This window comes from Onthophagus taurus, chromosome 7 (assembly GCF_036711975.1).
Source record: "Onthophagus taurus isolate NC chromosome 7, IU_Otau_3.0, whole genome shotgun sequence".
Taxonomy (NCBI): domain Eukaryota; kingdom Metazoa; phylum Arthropoda; class Insecta; order Coleoptera; family Scarabaeidae; genus Onthophagus; species Onthophagus taurus.
In genome coordinates, this window is record NC_091972.1 from 17,071,517 (window position 1) to 17,094,344 (window position 22,828).

The 22,828-nt window shown below is 32.6% G+C and overlaps 2 protein-coding genes across 5 annotated transcripts in view; one reads left to right on the top strand and one right to left on the bottom strand.

Moving 5' to 3' along the window:
- Positions 1–22,828, top strand: part of LOC111413795 (nucleolar protein 4) — a 266,342-nt gene that overhangs the window by 165,158 nt on the left and 78,356 nt on the right. The window lies entirely within an intron of this gene.
- On the bottom strand, positions 349–3,602 carry LOC139430680 (cytochrome c oxidase subunit 4 isoform 1, mitochondrial-like). The gene is made up of 3 exons (XM_071197900.1): positions 3,326–3,602; positions 673–865; positions 349–623 (listed from the first exon to the last, which is right to left on the bottom strand). Exons 1-3 carry the CDS (start codon positions 3,593–3,595, stop codon positions 412–414), a joined length of 675 nt encoding a protein of 224 aa, XP_071054001.1. The 5' UTR covers positions 3,596–3,602; the 3' UTR covers positions 349–411.

Consider the following 22,828-nt stretch of genomic DNA (forward strand, 5'->3'; position numbering starts at 1 on the left):
GTTGGCACTGTTTCTAAAACCCCCGACGAACGGCGCGATGTAGAAGGGTGAATTATGCTAATTTTCCTTTTTGACTTCGAGCGAGTCTTTTTAAGTGGAAAAAGAAAAATGCTACAAAGAAATTGAACTTAAAAAATTATAATAAATTTTTTAATTGATTATTTGTGTATTTAAATTGAAACATAACTCGATACCCAGATCTCAAGTCTTAGCATATTTACGATGATTACCATGTACTCAACGTTTATAAAAGAACTCCCATAAGAGATTTTCAATTAAGATAAGATTGCAAAATTAAACTTTACGTATTGATTTATGTAAACATTAAGGTTATAACTACTTACAACATTGAATTAATTTTCAGCATTTATTTTATTTATAACAAATGTAACACATAATATAACACAACAATTACGGGCATTCCTCCCCAATTTTTTCTTTAGGACCGTATGGATTATAAGGTTCTTCAAATAACCACGAGAATAAACCTTTCTTCCATTCTTTCTTTTCATAATCGTACTGAGAAGCAGTTCCAGTGAAAGGATTAACGTGTAAATCCAAAATTCTCTTCGTATATGCATGCTTGTATTGCCATCTGAATGATTTTGGTTTTGGATTATGTACTAAGAAAAAAGTTAAAAAGTGGAAGTTACGATAAAGTAAAATACTCACTAAAGTAGTTTATAAAAATGTATCCCCAACATGCTAAGGAGGTATAAATTAAGGCATAACCCACTATGGCCATCCATCCACTATATGAGTACATGAATTCGGAAAATGTTTGACAAAAGGATGCTCGATATAACTCTTTTTTCTCATCGATTGATAACAATCTCCAATCTCCTCGTTCTTTTTCTTTTAATGCCTAAATAAGTACATTAATTGGTTTGATACAACGTTTGATGTAAAAATTAAATTCTAAACTATCCATTTCTAATAATTCTATATACGGAACTATTAGTGATATAGTGATAGTGATTGGTTAGTATATAAAGCTAATTATGTATTTTATCATGGTGAAATCCGATTTTGAAAATCCCATTTAGTTTCAGAGATAATAAATTTTAATCACAATCCTACATTTAGAGGGTAACAATTTTAGTACATTAAAAAATTTATTTGTGAGGCAATCGGCTTGAATATAAGATGATTTATAAAGTACAGAGTCACCTTTTTAATGGTGAAGCCCGTTTTTTAAAATCAGTTTTAGTTTATGAGTTATGATTTTTTGAAATGAAGCGATATTTTTTGGTTTGTCAAGATTAACAATTTTTTTCTATTAAATATAAAAATTCGCGAGAAAACCATTTCTAAAAATGTAATTGTAATTTTTTGATAAAACATAAAATTAATTATGTATTTTATCAAGGTAAAATCCGATTTTGAAAATCTCCTTTAATTTCGGAGATATTAAGTTTTAATCACAATCGTACGTTTAGAGAGTAACAATTTAAGAACATTTTAAAAGATTCATTAAAAATCTGTTTGTGAAGCAATCAGTTTGAATATGATATGATTTATTAAGTACAGAGTCACCTTTTGAATGGTGAAATCCGTTTTTAAAAATCACTTTTAGTTTATGAGTTACGATTTTTTGAAATGAAGCGATATTTTTTGATTTCTCACGATTAACAATTTTTTTCTATTAAATCTAAAAATTCGCGAAAAATCCATTTCTAACAATGTAATTATGATTTTTTGAGAAAACATAAAGTTAATTATGTATTTTATCATGGTAAAATCCGATTTTGAAAATTCCATTTAGTTTCGGAGATAATAAGTTTTAATCACAATCGTACATTGAGAGAGTAACAATTTTAGAACATTTTTGAAAAAATCATTAAAAATCTATTTGTAAAGCAATCGGTTTGAATATAAGATGATTATATAGTATAGAGTCACCTTTTTAATGGCGAAATCCGTTTTTTAAAATCACTTTTAGTTTATGAGTTATGATTTTTTGAAATGAAGCGATATTTTTGTTTTGTCAAGATTAATAACTTTTTTCCATTAAATCTAAAAATTCGCGAGAAATCCATTTCTAAAGATATAATTATAATCTTTTGATAAAACCTATAGTTAGTTATATATTTTATCATGGTAATATCCGATTTTGAAAATCCCATTTAGTTTCAGAGATAATAAATTTTAATCACAATCGTAGATTTAGAAGGTAACAATTTTTGAACATTTAAAAAAAATCATTAAAAATCTATTTGTAAAGCAATCGGTTTGAATGTAAGATGATTTATAAAATACAGAGTCACCTTTTTAATAGTGAAACCCGTTTTTTAAATTCACATTTATTTTATGTGTTATGATTTTTCGAAATGAAGCAATATTTTTTGGTTTGTCAAGATTAAAAAATTATTTGCATTAAAATCTATTTGTGAGGCAATCGGCTTGAATATAAGACGATTTATAAAGTACAGGGTCACCTTTTTAATGGTAAAATCCGTTTTTAAAAATCACATTTAGTTTATAAGTAATGATTTTTTGAAATGAAGGGATATTTTTTGATTTCTCAAGATTAACATTTTTTCTATTAAATCTAAAAACTCGCGAGAAATCCATTTCTAAAAATGTAGTTATGATTTTTTGTTAAAACATAAAGTTAATTATGTATTTTATCATGGTAAAATCTGATTTTGAAAATCCCATTTAGTTTCGAAGATAATCACTTTTAATCACAATCGTACATTTAGAGAGTGCCAATTTTAGAACATTTAAAAAAAATCATTAAAAATCTATTTGTGAGGCAATCGATTTGAATATAAGATGATTTATAAAGTACAGAGTCACCTTTTTAATGGTGAAATCCGTTTTTTAAAATCACATTTGGTTTATGAGTTATGCTTTTTTGAAATTTTTTCGTTTGCCAAGTTTAACAATTTGTTACCGTTAAATCTAAAAATTCGCAAAAAGTCCATTTCTATTATACGATTTTTTGGTAAAACATTAAGTTAATTATGTATTTTATCATGGTAAAATCCAATTTTGAAAATCCCATTTAATTTCGAAGATAATCACTTTTAATCACAATCGTACATTTAGAGTGCCAATTTTAGAACATTTAAAAAAAATCATTAAAAATCTATTTGTGAGGCAATCGATTTGAATATAAGATGATTTATAAAGTGCAGAGTCACCTCTTTAATGACAAAACCCGTTTTTTTTTCAAAAATCGCATCAGTTTATGAGTTATGATTATTTAAATAAAGCGATATTATCTGGTTTGTCAACATACAAAATTCGCTTCAATTTCATGTCTAAAGATATAGTTATAATTTTTTCAATAATAGAAAACGATATTTTTTAGTTTTACCATAATATCTGCAGTTTCTTCTTTGTATCGAATGGATGGAAAAGGAAAAGATGGTAAATCAGCATAACACGGAGTACCATTCCAGCCATAACCAACCATTTCTCGATTCCCAATTAATTCAGTGATATGTTCATCGTAAGGTTTCTCCTCATAACATTTCTCCATACAAAAATTTCTTTTAACACTAACCAGCATTGGTGAGCACGATTTGGAGATTAATTTCTTACATAAAAGTCGATTTATGATCACGATGTTTTTTCCGATAATCATTTTTGCAATTTTTTGACACTATTAAATAGCTAATAATATTCATAATATTCGTCTCCATAGTAATGCGAAAAAATTATCGACTGGTTTAAAAGCTTTAAGTAAGCTAATAAAAATTAAAATCGTTTAAAAATTATGGTGGGATTAAATTATGTATAATACTCATTTCATAAATACGTTTAAAAGTTAATAACCATGCTGTTATTGATGCCGAAGTGAGTAAGGAAGACGGTGTCATCAATCATTAGCCGAGAAGGCAATGAACACGTTAAATAAGGAAAAGAAGCTCTGTTTTTCTTCTTAGGTGCTGAAATTAATTACACGCATTACTACCATGAAACTTTAACTATATCAATTATCGTGTTAACTGTTATTGCATCTGACAGAGTTAATTTTCAATTCATAATTATAATAAAATAAACACATAAAGTGTTTGTGTTTTATTTTTGGTTGAATTCATTTGTAGTTTTTATTCTTTACATATGTGCGGGAGAGTCGGAGGGACGAACCGCAGTTCTAATTATTACGTCGATATTCGCGGTGGCCGAACGTAAAGATAGATATACACACACATACAACCAACACAAAAAGCGCATTAAGACCGCCCCCGATCGACGGCAGCATTGGGGGCCTGGCGATTCCGTACTCGTCCGGCTCGAAAACCTCCTTCCGCCCGTTTGGTCCTCTATTCCACATTTCCCTCGATGACGTAACCAGATTACCGGGACCCGTTATTTAAATGTGCGCGCTCGGACGTCCGTCGCGTCGAGAACCTTTTTTCCATGTTCGTCAGGAAAAGGGGGAAAAACAGCGGCGGGGTTTAGGGGGCTGTTAGATACCCTCTGCCACCGCCACCGCTGTCGTCGTCGTGGGTGCGGCGCCGACATTTTGCCCTTCCTACGGGCACGTCCCTCGTGGGGATACATTAGCCTCGTTTCCGGTCACACGAAATTGGACTCCGGCATTATATATGAGGACGCATAGCACGTGTACAACTAGTGGTAAAGATTGCTGCTAGTATGCTATGTATGATACATTGATTATCTTAATAAAATTACGCGAATTTATTTTAATATTTCATTTTGAATTGAGTATTTATAATGGTATAAACTGAGTGGATTCATTAATTATGAGTATAATTATATGTATGTGGCTAATACGTTAGACCACTTTATACATGATGTATTAAGACCTTGGTTTCGAAATAGAGGTGAGCCTCTCCACGTCCATAATTTGCAAAATTGGGTTAGCTGATTTTTCTACTTTTGGAGATTAATACTAAATCGTCGCAGTATTCTAAACATGATATGCCGTTCTAATCACCGCTCTTACAAAAAAGTCTTCTGGCTCAGGTGTAATCTTTCAATTGATGGGTCGGAGATCCTTGTCATGATAGTTGGAAGGTGCTACAAAATGTATTACGACTTCTAATGGCCAAAAGTGACTTAAAAATTGAAATTGGTTCCAAGGGAAAGGAAATAAAAAAGAACGGTAAAAGAGAAGCAAACGATAGAAAAATATCAAATGATATTGAACCACCAGAGATTGGAAAATCAGTGCTAGAAAGTAAATACAAATTTGCAACAGACCTACTTTTGGGTTGGACAGCTTTAGGGTTGAATTTAGAGTTGCTTTAGACTCTTAGAGCTTCTTTAGTTGGCTTTCTTTGGACTTCTTCTTATTTTAAGATATGAGTTCTCAAACCGTTCCTATGAGGTTTGAGAGCCTACTATTAAGAGATTCGTGTATGATTTGCAACAGACCTATTTTGGGTTGGCACAGGTTTAGGGTTGGATTAGATTTTTGTAGAATTGGGTTGCTTTAAAGTAACGTTACTTTGCTTTCTGAATTACTTTGTCACTTTGTATATGAGTTCGTTTAGGGTTCAATTGATTTGTAGTAGAGTTGCTTTAGAGTTGGCTTTCTTTATCCCCTTCCGAACTGCATCCATAGCCTTTTCCAAGTCTTTCACTTTGTAATTCATGTAGGATTTTGACCCTGAAGTTTTTTGAGAGTGACTTCCTTTAATAACAAGAAAAAAAAATACCAGAAACAAAAACATAATCTAACCTCGCTTTCATGACACAGGACTGAACACGGATGCGTTGTGTCCATATAGCCCCGGGGTGGCCAAGTAGCCCCATCTTGCGGTACTTCGTCACTTTGTATATGAGTTCGTTTAGGGTTGAATTGATTTGTAGTAGAACTGCTTTAGAGTCAGTGGGCTTTCTTTAGACGTCGTCTTTTTTTAAGATATTATCTCTCAATCCTCTCCTATTAGGTTTGAGTGCCTTCCATTAAGAAATTCGTATATGTTTTGCAACAGACCTACTTTGGGGTTGCACAGCTTTAGGGTTAGGTTGGGTTTTTGTGGAATTGGGTTGCTTTAATGTTACGTTACTTTGTGATTGAGTTACTTCCTCACTTTGTATATGAGTTCGTTTAGGGTTGAATTGATATGTAGTAGAGCTGCTTTAGAGTCAGTAGACTTTTTTTGCCTTCTTCTTATTTTAAGATATTAGCTCTCAAACCTCTCCAAAGAGGTTTGAGTGCGTTCTATTAAGAAATTCGTGTATGTTTTGTAACAGACTTATTTTGGGGTTGGTTTAACACAGATTTAAAGTTGAATTGGATTTCTGTGGAATAGGGTTGGTTTAAAAATACGTTACTTTGTGATTGCGTTACTTCGTCACTTTGTATATAAGTTCGTTTACGATTGAATTGATTTGTAAATTTGTAGCAGAGCTACTTTAGAGTCAGTATTCTTTCTTTTGACTTCTTCTTATTTTAAGATATTAGCTCTCAAACCTCATATGAGTCCAGTTTTGACAATCCTTAGTAGTTTTGTTTGAAGCTTCCATACGTTTATCAACGTCTCTCCTTTTACGTTTCCTCTTGCGAACCCATGTCACAAAGTTCTGTACATACATTCCATATCTCTCTGATACTTCACTTCTTTCCTGCCATGTATATCCTGTTAATGACCTTGGCGTCTTCATTTCTAACCTCTAGAAACACATACTTGTCTTGCTATATTATGTCCCTCAGGTAACCTGAATCAAAACTCCATTCGTTGTTTGAGCTACAACTTCTTCTTGAAGGTTCCTGCTCTTCGTAATATTAATTAATATACCTCCAATTTACTCCCTTGATATTATTGGAGATTTTGTTTTTGACACCAAGATGTTCAAGTTGAATTTTGTTAAATTTTTTTTTCACGTCAGTTGTTTCGTTCATATTCAAATTTAAGATTGCGGAGCTTAGACTATATCCCTATCTTATGCCTCTTTGTATGGGTACTCTGCGTGTCACTCCGTTCTCTGTTCTTATTCTCATCCAGATATTGTTAATAAGCTTTACAACAATATTTGCTATATTGGCTAGTAAATCTCTATTTTTCCAGCTTTGGACTTTGTGATTGGGTTATTTTGTTACTTTGTGGTTGGGTTGTTTTGAAGTTGACTTCTTTTAAATTTGCTACTATGGGATTGGATTAGAAGTGAACTAGTTAGGTTTGTGATTCGATTGCTGATATTTGTGTATATTTTGCAACAGACCTGTTTTGGGGGTTGCATAGCTTTAGAGTTGGATTGGATTTCTATGGAATTGGGTCGCTTTAAAGTAACGTTACTTTGTGATTGAGTTACTACGTCACTTTGTATATGACTTCGTTTAGGGTTGTATTGATATGTAATAGAGCTGCTTTAGAGTCAGTTGGCTTTCTTTGGACTTCGTCTTATCTTAAGATATTAGCTCTCAAACCTGTCCTATGAAGTTTGAGAGCCTTCTGTTAAGAAATTCGTGTATGTTTTGCAACAGACATATTTTGGGGTTGTACAGCTTTAGGGTTTAGGCTTTGTGATTAAGTTACTTCGTCACTTTGCATATGAATTCGTTAAAATTGAATTGATTTGTAATAAAGTAGCTTTAGAGTCAGTTGCGTTTCTTTGGACTTCTTCTTATTCTAAGATATTAGCTCTCAAACCTCATAGGAGTACATCTCCGACAAATCTTGGTAATCTTGAGGCTTCCATACGTTAATCATTTCCGTCTTCTTTTGAAGACCCATGTCACAATGTCCTATATATATATATCTCGTGTCCCTCTGATTCAACACTATGCTATATTATGTCCCACAGGTAACCTGAATCAAAACTCCATTCGTTGTTTAAACTACAACTTCTTCTTGGAGGTTCCTGCTCTTCGTAATATTAACGCCAAGACATTTAAAGCTGGTTCTATAGCCTTGTTGTATACCTCCAATTTACTCCCTTGATATTATTGGAGATTTTGTTTTTGACATCAAGATGTACAAGTTGAATTTTGTTGCTGTTTTTCAAATTGGTATAGCATTCTTTAAATGTTATCTTCATCCGCCGACAACAAGACATCATCTTCCCATAACAAACTATTATCAGATTTTCCAACTCTTTTTACGTCAGTTATTTCGTTCATGATCAAATTGAAGAGTGCGGAGCTTAGACTATCTCCCTATCTTATGGCAGTTTGTATGGGTATTCTTTTTGTGTCACTCCGTTCTCTGTTCTTATACTCATCCAGATACAGTTAATAGGCTTCACAACAATATTTGCTATATTGGCTAGTAAATCTCTATTTTTCCAGCTTTAGACTTGATTTGTTTTAAAATCGCATCACTTTGTGATTGGGTTATTTTGTTACTTTGTAACAAATGGTATATTGGATTACTTAGAAGTGAACTTGTTAGGTTTGTGATTGCTGCTTAATTGGTTTTTGGATTGGGTTGCTTTGGAATTGACTTGTTTTAAGGTTGACCTAGTATTATTAGGATTGGGTTGCTTTGTTATTTTTTAGTTGAGATGTTTCAGGGTTAGTTCAGTCGGCTTACTTTGGAGCTGACTTGTTCTAAAGTAAGACTAGTTTGTAATTGCGTTGCTTTGGTACTTTGTATATGAGTTAATCTAGGATTGAGTTGATTAGTAATTAGGTCGCTTTAGGTTCAGTTCGCCTAGTTTTCGATTAGATGCTTTATAGTTGAGTTGGGTTGGCTTGATTTGGAGTTCACTTGTTCTACAGCTAGACCACTTTCTAATTGGGTTGCTTTGTCACTTGATACATGAGTTTAGATTTCAGGATTGAATTAACTTAAAGTTAGACTAATTTGTAATTGGGTTGCTTTGTTACTTTGCAGCTAACTTAGTTTAGGATTGGGTTGGATTATTTTGTAATTGAATTACTTCTACGCCTTTATAATTGAGTTGCTTTAGGATGTGGATATCTTGAAATTGACATATTTTGCAATTACATCACTTTGTAATTGTTAAGGTAGGGTTAGAATGATTTCTAATCAACTTTTTATATAGTTAGATTACATTGTGATTTGGTAGCTTTGCAGTTTGTGTGCTTTAGAGATAAATTACCTTTGTAGCATTCAATTGATTTAGGGATTGCCTACTTACAGGCTTATCTAACACTACAGGAAAAAATCATTTCTGTCTTTCAAGCTCTTCAGGTCAGGAAATAGCATAATAATTCTCAATCCAACAGTATGGGGTTGGGTAGAAAATTTTTTTTCATAATTTATTTCTCCCTCTAAAATCAAAGTATGAATAGATTTCATATTTAATGTAATATGTATTAAGAAGTCATTTCATCAGATATCGAAAAGTGAAATCAGTAAGTTAAATCAGCTCATAGTGTCATGTAGTAGGTAGGAAATAGTTAGCTGGATTTAATATGTTTGTAAACGCTTTTATAATGTGCGATTTGCATATTAACCAGTAGTTTATATAAATTTATCGCCTCTTAAAAGAAAATAACGCGTTCGGCCGCTGCATTATTTCATTTGTCCAGCAGAACCGATCGATCGTCGAGTCCGTCGTCATAAATCGTACGAGTCGTGAACCCTCTGGTTGTAAACGGTGTTCCTGCATTGTAATGAAGCGATTGGACCTTTCAGAATGTAGTTAGTTATTAAAATGAGGCAAACAGCCACCGCGTACACGCTGGTTATTAGTGGTAGGTGGACACTGAGTTTATGCAGAATGGACTGAGATGACCGTGTTCGTGTGTGTAGGTGTACAAGAACGAGAAAGGGGTCGTAAGAGGGTGGGGTTAGGGGATAGGAGGCAAACAGAGCACCCCAAAGCAGCACATGACATGTGAGACAGTCGAGGGCAATGAAAGGTTGCCATCCCCCGACTCCTCTACATCCCCCGTTACCCTTATCGGAGACCGAGTGAAGCTCGAAAAAAGACCAGGGTAAGGCTTCCTCCCTGACCGTTCTACGTCAAAAGGAACCTACGATTTTTCTTCTTCCATTTCCCTTACTTTTTTTTTCCTTTTTTTCGTATAAACGGCAGGAATTGTATGTTATCTCTTAAAATGTTATTCTAAAAATAGATCATTTTTTTAGTTGTTAATAAATTTAATTTTAACTTATTTTTATTTATCACTCCTTTTTTTCTTGACTAATAATGTTTTATACGAAAAGATATGGCCGTTGGTTTCGTGCAGTGTGCATTTTATCGTTGATAAATGTCCATTGTGGAGTAGCCCACATGCACGGATCTTGGCTAAAGTCTATAGTTCACGAAGGAGAAGGAGGCGTAGGGACCGCATCGTACCGTCCCTCGTCTTGTTATCTCTTGGAGCTCGTTACCTTCCACGAGATGGTGGAGTCCCCAGGAGAGTCAACTTCTCCACCTACTACCCTCCCCAGACGATGACAGCTCGCTAGACCCACGCCATTTCTAAGCTATGCGCACCCCAACTAAAACACGAGACGGATAACGTTCGGTTTTAAGCCCTACTCTAAGTTGAAATCATCTAAATTCCAAATAATTTCTGAATTTTATATAAAATTTTGCTTTAGTTTCTTTATATTCAGTCCTCTTTCATTAGATTTTTAATATTCTTATTTTTAATATTCTCTGAAACTTCTAATCAATACTATATAATAAAATAACATCTCCATAATCTCCTGTTCATACACGAACCCATTGAGCTATAAAATGAATAGAGGATGTACTCCGACCGAAGATGATTAATACCGAAAAACGAAGATAATTACTTTCCCGGCCGAGTGTGAGGGGGCGTAAGGGTGGCGACGTCTCGCGAAGCCCTAAAGGCACCCCGGGAGCAGCCCCTACAGCGCTACGAACCATTGAAGGGCGTCAGTCCACCCCCAGCAAGGCCTCGCAGGAAATAGGGGGTTTCTTGAGGACAAAGGGTTGTTTGGAAACCTTCCCTCCAGGACAAATGCGGCTTCGATCCGGTCTGCGCCCCGAGGGGTTAAGCCCGTCGCCGGCCTTCGCTTGTCCGCTTCAGTCCCAATCCCTCTCTACCCTTCACCACCCTCGTTCGTCCGCCCCAGGGGTACCGTGGGCAGTGCCGGATTTCGCAATTAGTGGGCGCCCCGATAGATTTAAAATAGCCGTCCCATCAGATTTATTTCAGTTAGGGTAAGTGGAGTTAGTCGTTAAATATAGTTCCCTATGGGATACAACACCTCTTCATGATACATTTTTTTTTAATTACTTACATTCATAATTATTATTTATGTTACATTCAAAAATAAATTCTGAAATACTTCGTACACAAGACGAGGTGTTAAAACTCCCCCTTCCAAATACTTCAAGTACGTCACCCCCACGGTCATAAGCAAAATCGAAAATTAAGACGTAGACATTCTTGTGGGGTGACGCGATAGGGATCGTCGCAATTATCTTTGGTTGCAGGAGGGAGGGTTAGTCCCCACTCTTATTTATTTCTATTGTGTCCTTTTATTATGTATTAATTGTCGAGCTTATGTTCTGGAAACTGTTTGAAGTAATTGTATTCAAAATTACCATATTTATTTACATAAAAACGATGTAAATTTTCACTTTAAGCAGGCTTTTAACGTCAGAATATTGTTTCTGTTTGTATGCGCCACTTAAAAATGAAAATTCTTGGTAGTTTTGGAACCTCTGCTATCTGATTCTATCCTTTCATATGGGTTGGGCAACGCTGTTCGAGCGACACATCATCATACCACATCCCATTAGCGTTGAAGCCCCTACGCAGTTGTCAAGAGAGTCCCTGTGGAACCCGACGGTTCGGAATCAGGGCCGCACCCAGGTCGGAGGCACCCCGACGCGGTGGGCGTACTAGGGCCCCCCCATTCGAACGGGGGGATCCCTCGCGGCCCTCGCAAAACCCCGTGACCGCGACACACGTCCGCCACGCAACGGTGAGGCCATCCTCCAGTACAAAGGCACTAAATTCGCATGCATGTCCAAATTCAATTCCATTTATATGCATTTCGCCGCGCGGCCGGTATTGACCGAATTTGCGCGGAGCGCACTTAATATTGAATGAGTGCAGTCGGCCCTACCGAGGGACTCCAAACGACATCGAATAACGCCCGTTCGTCCCTTTATCTATACGAATTAGACGAAACCCTGTGCGGTGTACACGATTGCACTGTTGCAACAAACCGACTACTAATATTCGAACCCAAAAGTTGCGTGGATTTCAAACCATTTCAATGTTACATTGGTTTACTATATGTTGGCGTAGACCTGTATATCTGTATCACTCGTTAATTGGGCAGATATATAACGTAGTCTAAAATTATCTATGCGTTTCGCCTATATTTTGTTTTCAATACATTTTCAATACGTGTTCCGATAAAATGGAGATAAAATATTTACGTATTTAACCTAGTTTATTATTGCATTTGTTTATAACATTATTTCATCTAATTCAATTATATTATTGGATTAACACCCAATTTTCTTAAGTTTTTATATTATTGTTATGGTAGAAAATTTGCAAATTTATTCACCATCTACCGGTAATAAATTAAAATGAAAGGGCAATTTCAATATACTCTTGTAAATAAGATTATATTATTTTATATTTTTTGATAGATTAACATATTTTTAATTCTCTAACATTTATATCGTTCGTAATCAAGTTAATTGTTAGAGCTTAACTTAAAGAAAACTCTGAAAAGTATCATTCCTTATGATAACAAGTGGATAAGAAAAGATATTTTAATGCGTAGTATCTTAAAAGAAAAGTTAATCAATAAGGAACGCAACACAATGTGAGACATGTTATTTTTGAATGACACCATATCGGGAAGGTCGAGTTACTCAGAACAGATTTAGTCACATAGAACCATACTTGAACTCCACCTATTATATCTTTAGGATAAATTGAACTATTTCCATGTATGATATCTTAAATGAATGCTTATACAGTAAAGATTTAAGATAATACAAATTATTTAAATCAAATATAAGATACGTTTATTATTTCAAATATTTAACACCAAATTAGGACTTTTATTTTATATCATTTGGACAAATTAAGATATTTTGATGCTTCATATCTTAAATGAAATCCTAATTAATAAGGATTTCAACGTGATATCTCTTGTTAAATTCTAATATTTAAGTCGTTTATAATTAGGTTAATCGTTAAAGCTTTAATTTGAAAGATGTTATTCTTTTTGATAAGTATTGGAAAAATTAAGATATTTTAATATGTAATATCTTAAAAGAAAGCTTGATTAATAAGGAATTCAACACAATATAAAGTGTTAACTTTGAATGACTCGATATCGAAAACGTCGGTTTACTCATAATCGATTTAATTCCTTTAAACTACATTTGAGCTTTATTTATTATATATTTTGAGATATTTTGACGTATAGTATCTTAAAAGAAAGCTTAAATAGTAAAGATTTTAAGGTAATATAACTTATTTTAATCAAATATATGACACGTATATTATAGAGGTAATCAGTAAAGCTTCAAACATTGAACACTAAACTAGGTTCTTTATTTTATATTATTTGGACGAATTGAGATATTTTGATGCTTCATATCTTAAATGAAAGCCTAATCAATAAGGATTTTAACGTGATATGTGTTGTCGAATTCTAATATTCAAATCGGTTGTAATCAGGTTACTCGTTTAAGCTTAAATTACAGGAAACCGAGAAAGATACCATTCCTTTGATAACTATTGGAAAAATCAAGATATTTTAATGCGTAATATTTTAAAAGAAAGCTTGGTTAATAAGAAAATTAACGCAATATGGAGTGTTAAATTTGGGATGACTCGATATTGAGAAGATCGAGTTACTCATAATAGATTTAATCCCTTTTAGACCATACTTGAACTTTACTTATTATATTTTTCAAATAAATTGAGATATTTTGAAGTATGGTATCTTAAAAGAAAGCTTAAATAGTAAAGATTTTAAAGTAATATAACTTATTTTAATCAAATATATGACACGTTTATTATGGAGCTAATTAATAAAGCTTCAAATATTTAACACCAAATTAGGTTCTTTTATTCTATATCATGTGGACGAATTGAGATATTGTGATGCTTCATATCTTTAATGACAGCCTAATTAACAAGGATTTCAACGCGATATGTCTTGTTGAATTCTAATATTTAAATCGTTTGTAATCAGGTTATTTGTTAAAGCTTAAATTAGAGGGAACCCTGACTAATACCATTCCTTTGATAACTATTGGAAAAATCAAGATATTTTAATGCGTAATATCTTAAAAGAATGCTTGATTTATACGGAATTTAATGCAATATGGGGTGTTAAATTTTAATGACTCGATATTGAGAAGGTCGGTTTACTCATAATAGATTTAATTCCTTTAAACCACATCCGAACTTTACTTATTATATCTTTTGAATAAATTGAGATATTTTCCTGTATAGTATCTTAAAAGAAAGCTTAAATAGTAAAGATTTTAAGGTAATGTAACTTATTTTAATCAAATATATGACACGTATATTATGGAGCTAGTTAATAAAGCTTCAAATATTTAACACCAAATTAGGTTCTTTTATTCTATATCATTTGGACGAATTGAGATATTTTAATGCTTCATATCTTAAATGACAGCCTAATTAATAAGGATTTCAACGCGATATGTCTTGTTGAATTCTAATATTTAAATCGTTTGCAATCAAGTTATTTGTTAAAGCTTAAATTAGAGAGAACCCTGAAAGATACCATTCCTTTGATAACTATTGGAAAAATCAAGATATTTTAGTGCGTAATATCTTAAAAGAAAGCTTGATTAATAAGGAATTCAACACAACATGGGGAATTAAATTTGAATGACTATTATATCGAGAAGGTCGAGTTACTCATAATAGATGTAATCCCTTTAAACCACGCTTGAACTTTACTTTATATCTTTCGAATAAATTGAGATATTTTCCTGTATAGTATCTTAAAAGAAAGCTTAAATAGTAAAGATTTTAAGGTAATATAACTTATTTTAATCAAATATATGACACGTATATTATGGAGGTAATTAATAAAGCTTCAAATATTTAACACCAAATTAGGTCTTCTATTCTATATAATTTGGACGAATTGAGATATTTTGATGCTTCATATCTTAAATGAAAGCCTAATTAATAAGGATTTCAACGCGATATGTCTTGTTGAATTCTAAGATTTAAATCGCTTGTAATCAGGTTATTTGTTAAAGCTTAAATTAGAGGGAACCCTGAAAGATACCATTCCTTTGACAACTATTGGAAAAATCAAGATATTTTAGTGCGTAATATCTTAAAAGAAAGCTTGATTAATAAGGAATTCAACACAACATGGGGAATTAAATTTGAATGACTATTATATCGAGAAGGTCGAGTTACTCATAATAGATGTAATCCCTTTAAACCACACTTGAACTTTACTTTATATCTTTCGAATAAATTGAGATATTTTGATGTATAGTATCTTAAAATTAAGCTTAAATAGTAAAGATTTTAAGGTAATATAACTTATTTTAATCAAATATATAACACGTATATTATGGAGCTAATTAATAAAGCTTCAAATATTTAACACCAAATTAGGTCTTCTATTCTATATAATTTGGACGAATTGAGATATTTTGATGCTTCATATCTTAAATGAAAGCCTAATTAATAAGGATTTCAACGCGATATGTCTTGTTGAATTCTAATATTTAAATCGTTTGTAGTCAGGTTATTTGTTAAAGCTTAAATTAGAGGGAACCCTGAAAGATACCATTCCTTTGACAACTATTGGAAAAATCAAGATATTTTAGTGCGTAATATCTTAAAAGAAAGCTTAATTAATAAGGAATTCAACACAATATGAGGTATTAAATTTGAATGACTATTATATCGAGAAGGTCGAGTTACTCATAATAGATGTAATCCCTTTAAACCACACTTGAACTTTACTTTATATCTTTCGAATAAATTGAGATATTTTGATGTATAGTATCTTAAAATTAAGCTTAAATAGTAAAGATTTTAAGGTAATATAACTTATTGTAATCAAATATATAACACGTATATTATGGAGCTAATTAATAAAGCTTCAAATATTTAACACCAAATTAGGTCTTCTATTCTATATAATTTGGACGAATTGAGATATTTTGATGCTTCATATCTTAAATGAAAGCCTAATTAATAAGGATTTCAACGCGATATGTCTTGTTGAATTCTAATATTTAAATCGTTTGTAATCAGGTTATTTGTTAAAGCTTAAATTAGAGGGAACCCTGAAAGATACCATTCCTTTGACAACTATTGGAAAAATCAAGATATTTTAGTGCGTAATATCTTAAAAGAAAGCTTAATTAATAAGGAATTCAACACAATATGAGGTATTAAATTTGAATGACTATTATATCGAGAAGGTCGAGTTACTCATAATAGATGTAATCCCTTTAAACCACACTTGAACTTTATTTTATATCTTTCGAATAAATTGAAATATTTTGACGTATAGTATCTTAAAACAAAGCTTAAATAGTAAAGATTTGAAAGTAATATAACTTATTTTAATCAAATATACGACACGTTTATTATGGAGCTAATTTATAAAGCTTCAAATATTTAACACCAAATTAAGTTCTTATTTTATATCATTTGGATGAATTGAGATATTTTGATGCTTCATATCTTAAATGAAAGCCTAATTAATACAGATTTCAACGTGCTATATTTAATTCGTTTGTAATCAAGTTAATCGTTAAAACTTGATACATGATACATCAGATATTTTCATGTATAGTATCTTAAAAGGAGCCTGAAATAGTAAAACTTTTAACGTAGTAGAACATATTTTAATTCAATATAATAACGCATTTCTTATCGAGATTATTAGTACTGCTTCAATTCAACCCAAAGTGGCAATTAACCTGTCTTCCGCACCTCTCTGTGCATTTTTAAATTGGTACCATACAAATATGGTGTGTTCATCTTCTTATTTATTATCTTGGATTTTCATTATACGGATTAGGTATTCTCAGTATACAAACTGCTAACACATACTTATATCGACTTAAGTGAAAGCCAACCTGTCATCGCTCCTTAGATTCGGAATGATCGATCTCTTCACATTTTCTTGTTCTCCATTTTTCCATGCTAGGTATAAATGCATCCACGCTATATAAGTTTTCTTTCTCACATTCTATTCTTTTATTATTTTTTGGCAACCTGCAGATTAATAATCTTTCTTCTTTGTGTAAATGGATCGTCTATATAAACGGTCAACTATGTACTGATGTCCAATTCATTGTTTTCATGTCCTTACGTATAAAAGTATCTAGATTCTTCACTAAGGGTTGGGTTGGATGGAGGAATTTCCTAACTGTATCAGATCTATTGAACTTTTTCGTCCTTTGCAAGATAAGCATTCTCGTTTTGTCTTATCTATCTTTATATAAACTATTGCTTTGATCAAAGTTTTGTACGAGACCAATTGATAGATAATTGATCACTTTACACGCGTAGAGGGCAATGACGTAGACAATATTTAAAAAAAGTGATTTTTAGATAATCTTTTATTTTAAAGAAACTTTGATTAGCTATATCTCGCCAACGAGGCATTTGCGACCCCCTGTATATTAAGACTATTCATCTTAATTTTTCATATATTATCTACTCTAGAAGTCTGTCAGCGGTTTTTTGAATCAGCTTGTAGTGTGTAGTGTTCGTTCATTCATGTTGATCTTTTAGTATAACTGACGTAAGTGAAACATATTTCATTAATTGTATTTACTTCTTTATTTTAACGTGAATGGTTATATATTGTAAAATGTTATTTTTATCTGTAGGTGATTACCCTGATAACGGTTTAATAAGCCGAAACCGGTAGGAATCAAAAACAAAATAAAAACATCAAGAAGTTTAGTTTAGTTTAGTTTTGAATAGTTTTAAATTTAAACGATTTAATTTTGAATTTGATGTAGTTTGTGGGTTAGTTTATTTTGGGTAATTTAATTTGATTTATTCTGTAACATATTAAGGGCCGGTTTATCAATATCTAGTTAAGACGATTTATCTGTCAATTAAAATTGTAGCTGAAAGATAACGTCGACGAATCGTTTATCCACCCGTAGTTTAGGGTAATCTTATAGATAAATATGACATTTGGATACCCACCAGATTGAAGTACTGGTTAAGGGTTTACCTATTAGATATTATCAAAAAAATGTGAGCACAAGTTTGGTTGCTTGGTGAAAGGAAATGACAATAAAATCAAAATATAACGTCAAAAATAAATTAAGCTTATCTTATAATTTTATTGTGGTGATGGATAAGCAAGAGAAAGAAATGATCATCAAATTATAGTACAGCAGAAAGAGCTGATGGATTTGGCAAACGAATATAAAAATATTATAGAAAATAAATAATAATCTAGTAATTAAAAAAAAATAATAATATAATCTATAATCTAATACAGTATAATCTCGTCTCAATTTTAACCAAGATTGACAAAACTGTGTGCTTTTTTAACCAAAATCTAACAAAAAAACGTGGTCGTCCAACTCCTCAAGGTGGTTTTGACTTTTGTCTTTCTTTTATAATATATGGTCGTCGTTTATAATTTAAGAGTTGGACAATATCCTCATCTTTATCGCTGTCTAATAAATATTCATGTAGGAATTCCATTATAAAAGAGGTTTTCGAAAACAAAGCACAATACCGAAAGCACACGGGAATGATAATCTCCAAAACACGATCAGCTGTTTATATCAACTTCACAAACTAAAGTCAATTATTCAAATTTCACCAATTACGTTTCATTTCCGTTTCTAATGTTAATAAAATGTTAACACTCAGGGGTACCATCTATGTTCTATCTCGTAGGTTGCTGCCTGTCGGGTAGAAAGTTGCTGGATAAACGGTTCACTGAGGTTATCTGTTAGACAAGTTTATCCATGAGTTGTATATCTAACAGATTTAACTCGACATTGATAAACCGACCCTAAGGGTCACCAATAAAAGCATTTATTATTATTAAAAAATAAAAAAAAATGGGATATCTATTTGTCAACCCAATTTATGCCATCTTTTACCATCCTCCTGATAAACTATCTAGAGGATAGTTGCCATGGTTACGGCGGTTTTAAGCGCTCTCATTGGCTAAGGCTCGTTACTACCATCTTCTGGTTAAGTTATCTAACAAGGGAAGTATCACAACTGTGTCTCACCGATTTCGATGCAATTTGGTACAGTCATAGAATGGGCCAAAATAAGGTTCGTACATTTTTTTATACGTGCGGTAAAAGCCCCTGGGGCGAGTTATAGGGGTTGAAAGTTTGGAGAAAAAGTACGTTTTCACTTATATTTTAAAAATGAAAAGTGCTATCAAAATTTGGTAAATTGTAACTGATATTCATTTTAAAAGAGCTTTCTTTTGATGTATCACACATATACCAGAGGGTTAAGAAGGGCGAACTACCCCTATTTTTTTGGAATTATTTAAAAACCACCCTATCGATTTTGGCGGCATTAAGTATACTTCCAGCACGTTCAAAAATATTAGTTAAGGGTTTTTTCCCATTCGCTCTAGATCATCCCCAGCGAAGTTACGGGGGTTAACATGTAACCACTTTTCGTAAGAATGATGTGATAAAATTGTCAGGTATTTTGAAAATACTTTAACAAAACCGTAAATTAGTCGCACAATAAAATGTTTAATGTAAAATAAGGCATAATACACCATTTAGGGGTGGTTGGGGTTAACCACCCCCTTAAAAATTAATTCTATCCCGGGCATTACTTGTTGATTACGGCGAAATTTGGTACTGTGTTTGTTTTATATAGTTTATTAGTTTATTTTTATTCTACATAATGTTGCCAAAAATACACCTACCAAAAAAATTTTGGCACAATATTTGTTTTTTTAGTGCCGCTTGCTAAAGGTCATTTCTCAAAATAGTTTTTTCTAGTATAAAAGAACGTGTGCCCAGTGGGTAGATTTTAGTTTCAGAGCAACTGACAGAAGCAATGGTTACAATAAACCCAATAAACGTTTTAAATTTGCTAATGACAGTTTTTACTGTTATGAATATTCCCCAGACTCCTGTAAATGAAGCAGAAGTTAGTTTAAAAGAAAATATACAGCGTATTTTAATGGAAAGTATGGAAGACTACAATATGCAAATTGAAGACGAAACTGTATTAATTTTCGATTCATCCAATGGCATCAATGACGGTCAGCAAATTATTGAAGACCAGGATACAACTGACAGGTTTGTAGAAGATACTGATGCTCATTGTCCATTGAAGGATGACATCGACTACGAGTACAAATTAGAGGCGGTAAATTACTGGACAAGTGGGAAGAAAGGTTATTTGAAACTAGAAACCGTAAAAAACAAATACCGAAAAGTAACGTCAAAGACCCAATTGCACAGATGGTCTAAATATATTGAAGAAAGAGGGACATACAAAGAAAAATTAGCAGAAATTACCGAATTTGTAATTAATCAAGCGAGAGCCGCCGTAGATAATAAATTGCCACTACATGATATTGATATACGCAGATGGGCTATACAAGCTAGAAATGAAAAGAATTTATCTCCTCAACTGTTCAAAGCATCTCATAGCTGGGTGCAACGTTTTAAGAAAGCAAATCGGTTAGTAAGCCGAAAAATAACAAAATTTCTATCCCAAAAACAAATTGGAAATGTTGATCGAGTAAAAACTTTAGCAAAAGATTTCGTTAAAGAGGCAAAGCTACAAATCCAAATATATGGACCTGAAAACACCTACAATTCGGATCAGAGCGGTTTTAACTTGGAATTCCATTCGGGAAGAACATTAAGCGATTTAGGAGTTAAAACCGTAGAAAGTGTGGTCCAGTCGGTGTCATCTACAACGCACAGTTACACAATTCAACCCGTAATATCTGCTGATGGGAAACTTCTTTCTCCACTTTTTATTGTTTTAAAAGAACCCTCTGGCAGCTTTGGACCGAGGGTAGCAAATACAATGTTTAAAGCAGACAATATATACGTTTTGGCATCAAAATCTGGAAAGTTAACTTCAGAACACATGAAAAATTGGCTCCAAAATGTATATTTTCCAAATACTGGTTCTAAATCATTATTATTATTAGATTCTTGGAGTGGCCATTGTCCTGAAGTTATTAGTGAAATAACTCCATCAGGTACTAATTTTAAACATTTATCTATACCTGCAGGGACAACAGGTCAAATACAGCCCCTAGATGTATTTGGTTTCAGAATATGGAAAAATTTTATTAGAAGATTCTCTGATCAGATGATTCTTTACCAGTATGATGTCAATTTACATCAGAGGGATAACATATTAAAATTGCAATCGTTGACGCATAACCAGTTGGCTTCCCCTCGGTTTATAAATGTTTTTAAATACGCATGGTTTGCAAGTGGCTATATAGAGGAGAGACCAGACCATTTTGAAAATCCCGTGGAAGTTTGCTTTTCGAGTGAGAAGCCAACGTGTGATATCTGTGGGGATATAGCGGTCATAACATGTGCATGGTGTAAAAAATCCTTATGTTTAAAACATTTTTTCCACGACTTTCATTTTTGCCAACACTACGTAGAATAAAAATAAATTTAATATTGAAAATTAATATAATACATAAAAAACGTCAATTAGTAATGTAGAATAAACTTCTTTGGTATATTGAACTATTTTTTTTGTCAGTTGCTTTTTAACTCATAAATAAATAAAATATCTTATTTATCTAGTAGTTTTATATTTATTATTTAAAGAAAATGAGGGTAGTTTACCTCGTGGAACATCGATAGATAGATTTTTAAAAAACAATACCACAGTTACGATGGCAGTTTTCATCTTCGAGGTATAAACAAAAAACTACCCCTAATTTGTAACCCTTATAACCATTTTCAAAAATTTTTACTTCAAATATAAAACAAACACAGTACCAAATTTCGCCGTAATCGACAAATAACGCCCGGGATAGAATTAATTTTTAAGGGGGTGGATAACCCCAACAACCCCTATATGGTGTATTATGCCTTATTTTACACTAAACATTTTATTGTGCGACTAATTTACGGTTTTGTTTAAAGTATTTTCAAAATACCTGACAATTTTATCACATCATTCTTACGAAAAGTGCTTACATGTTAACCCCCGTAAATTCGCTGGGGTTGATCTAGGGCGAATGGGAAAAAACCCTTAACTAATATTTTTGAACGCACTAGAAGTATACTTAATGCCGCCAAAATCGATAGGGTGGTTTTTAAATAATTCCAAAAAAATAGGGGTAGTTCGCCCTTTTTAACCCTCTGCTATATGTGTGACACATCAAAAGAAAGCTCTTTTAAAATGAATATCAGTTACAATTTACCAAATTTTGATAGCACTTTTCGTTTTCAAAATATAAGTGAAAACGTACTTTTTCTCCAAACTTTCAACCCCTATAACTCGCCCCAGGGGCTTTTACCGCACGTATAAAAAAATGTGCGAACCTTATTTTGGCCCATTCTATGACTGTACCAAATTGCATCGAAATCGGTGAGACACAGTTGTGACACTTCCCTTGTAAGGGATTATTGCTACGGTTACAGCTATTTCACGCGCTCTCATTGGCTAGTAAATGGGTTTATCTATAATATATTAATATATCTAATAGATAAACCTAATAGCCTAAGGCCCACTACTACCACTCATAGTTAAAGTCTCTGATAGCGTTATCTATCGGATAGCTTAAAAATTGGTTACTACCACTGTATTTATCTTATAGATACCGCTATCCAAAAGATAACTTTTGAAATATCTGTAACCCGTGGATTGGGTGTGGGATAAGTTGCTATCTAAGGGATATCTGCGGATACCTAACCTCAAATAGAATTTATACTGACGTATAAAATTCGAGCGTTTTACTATTTCAGTTAAAATAAGAAAAGTAATATAAACTTAGATAAAAAA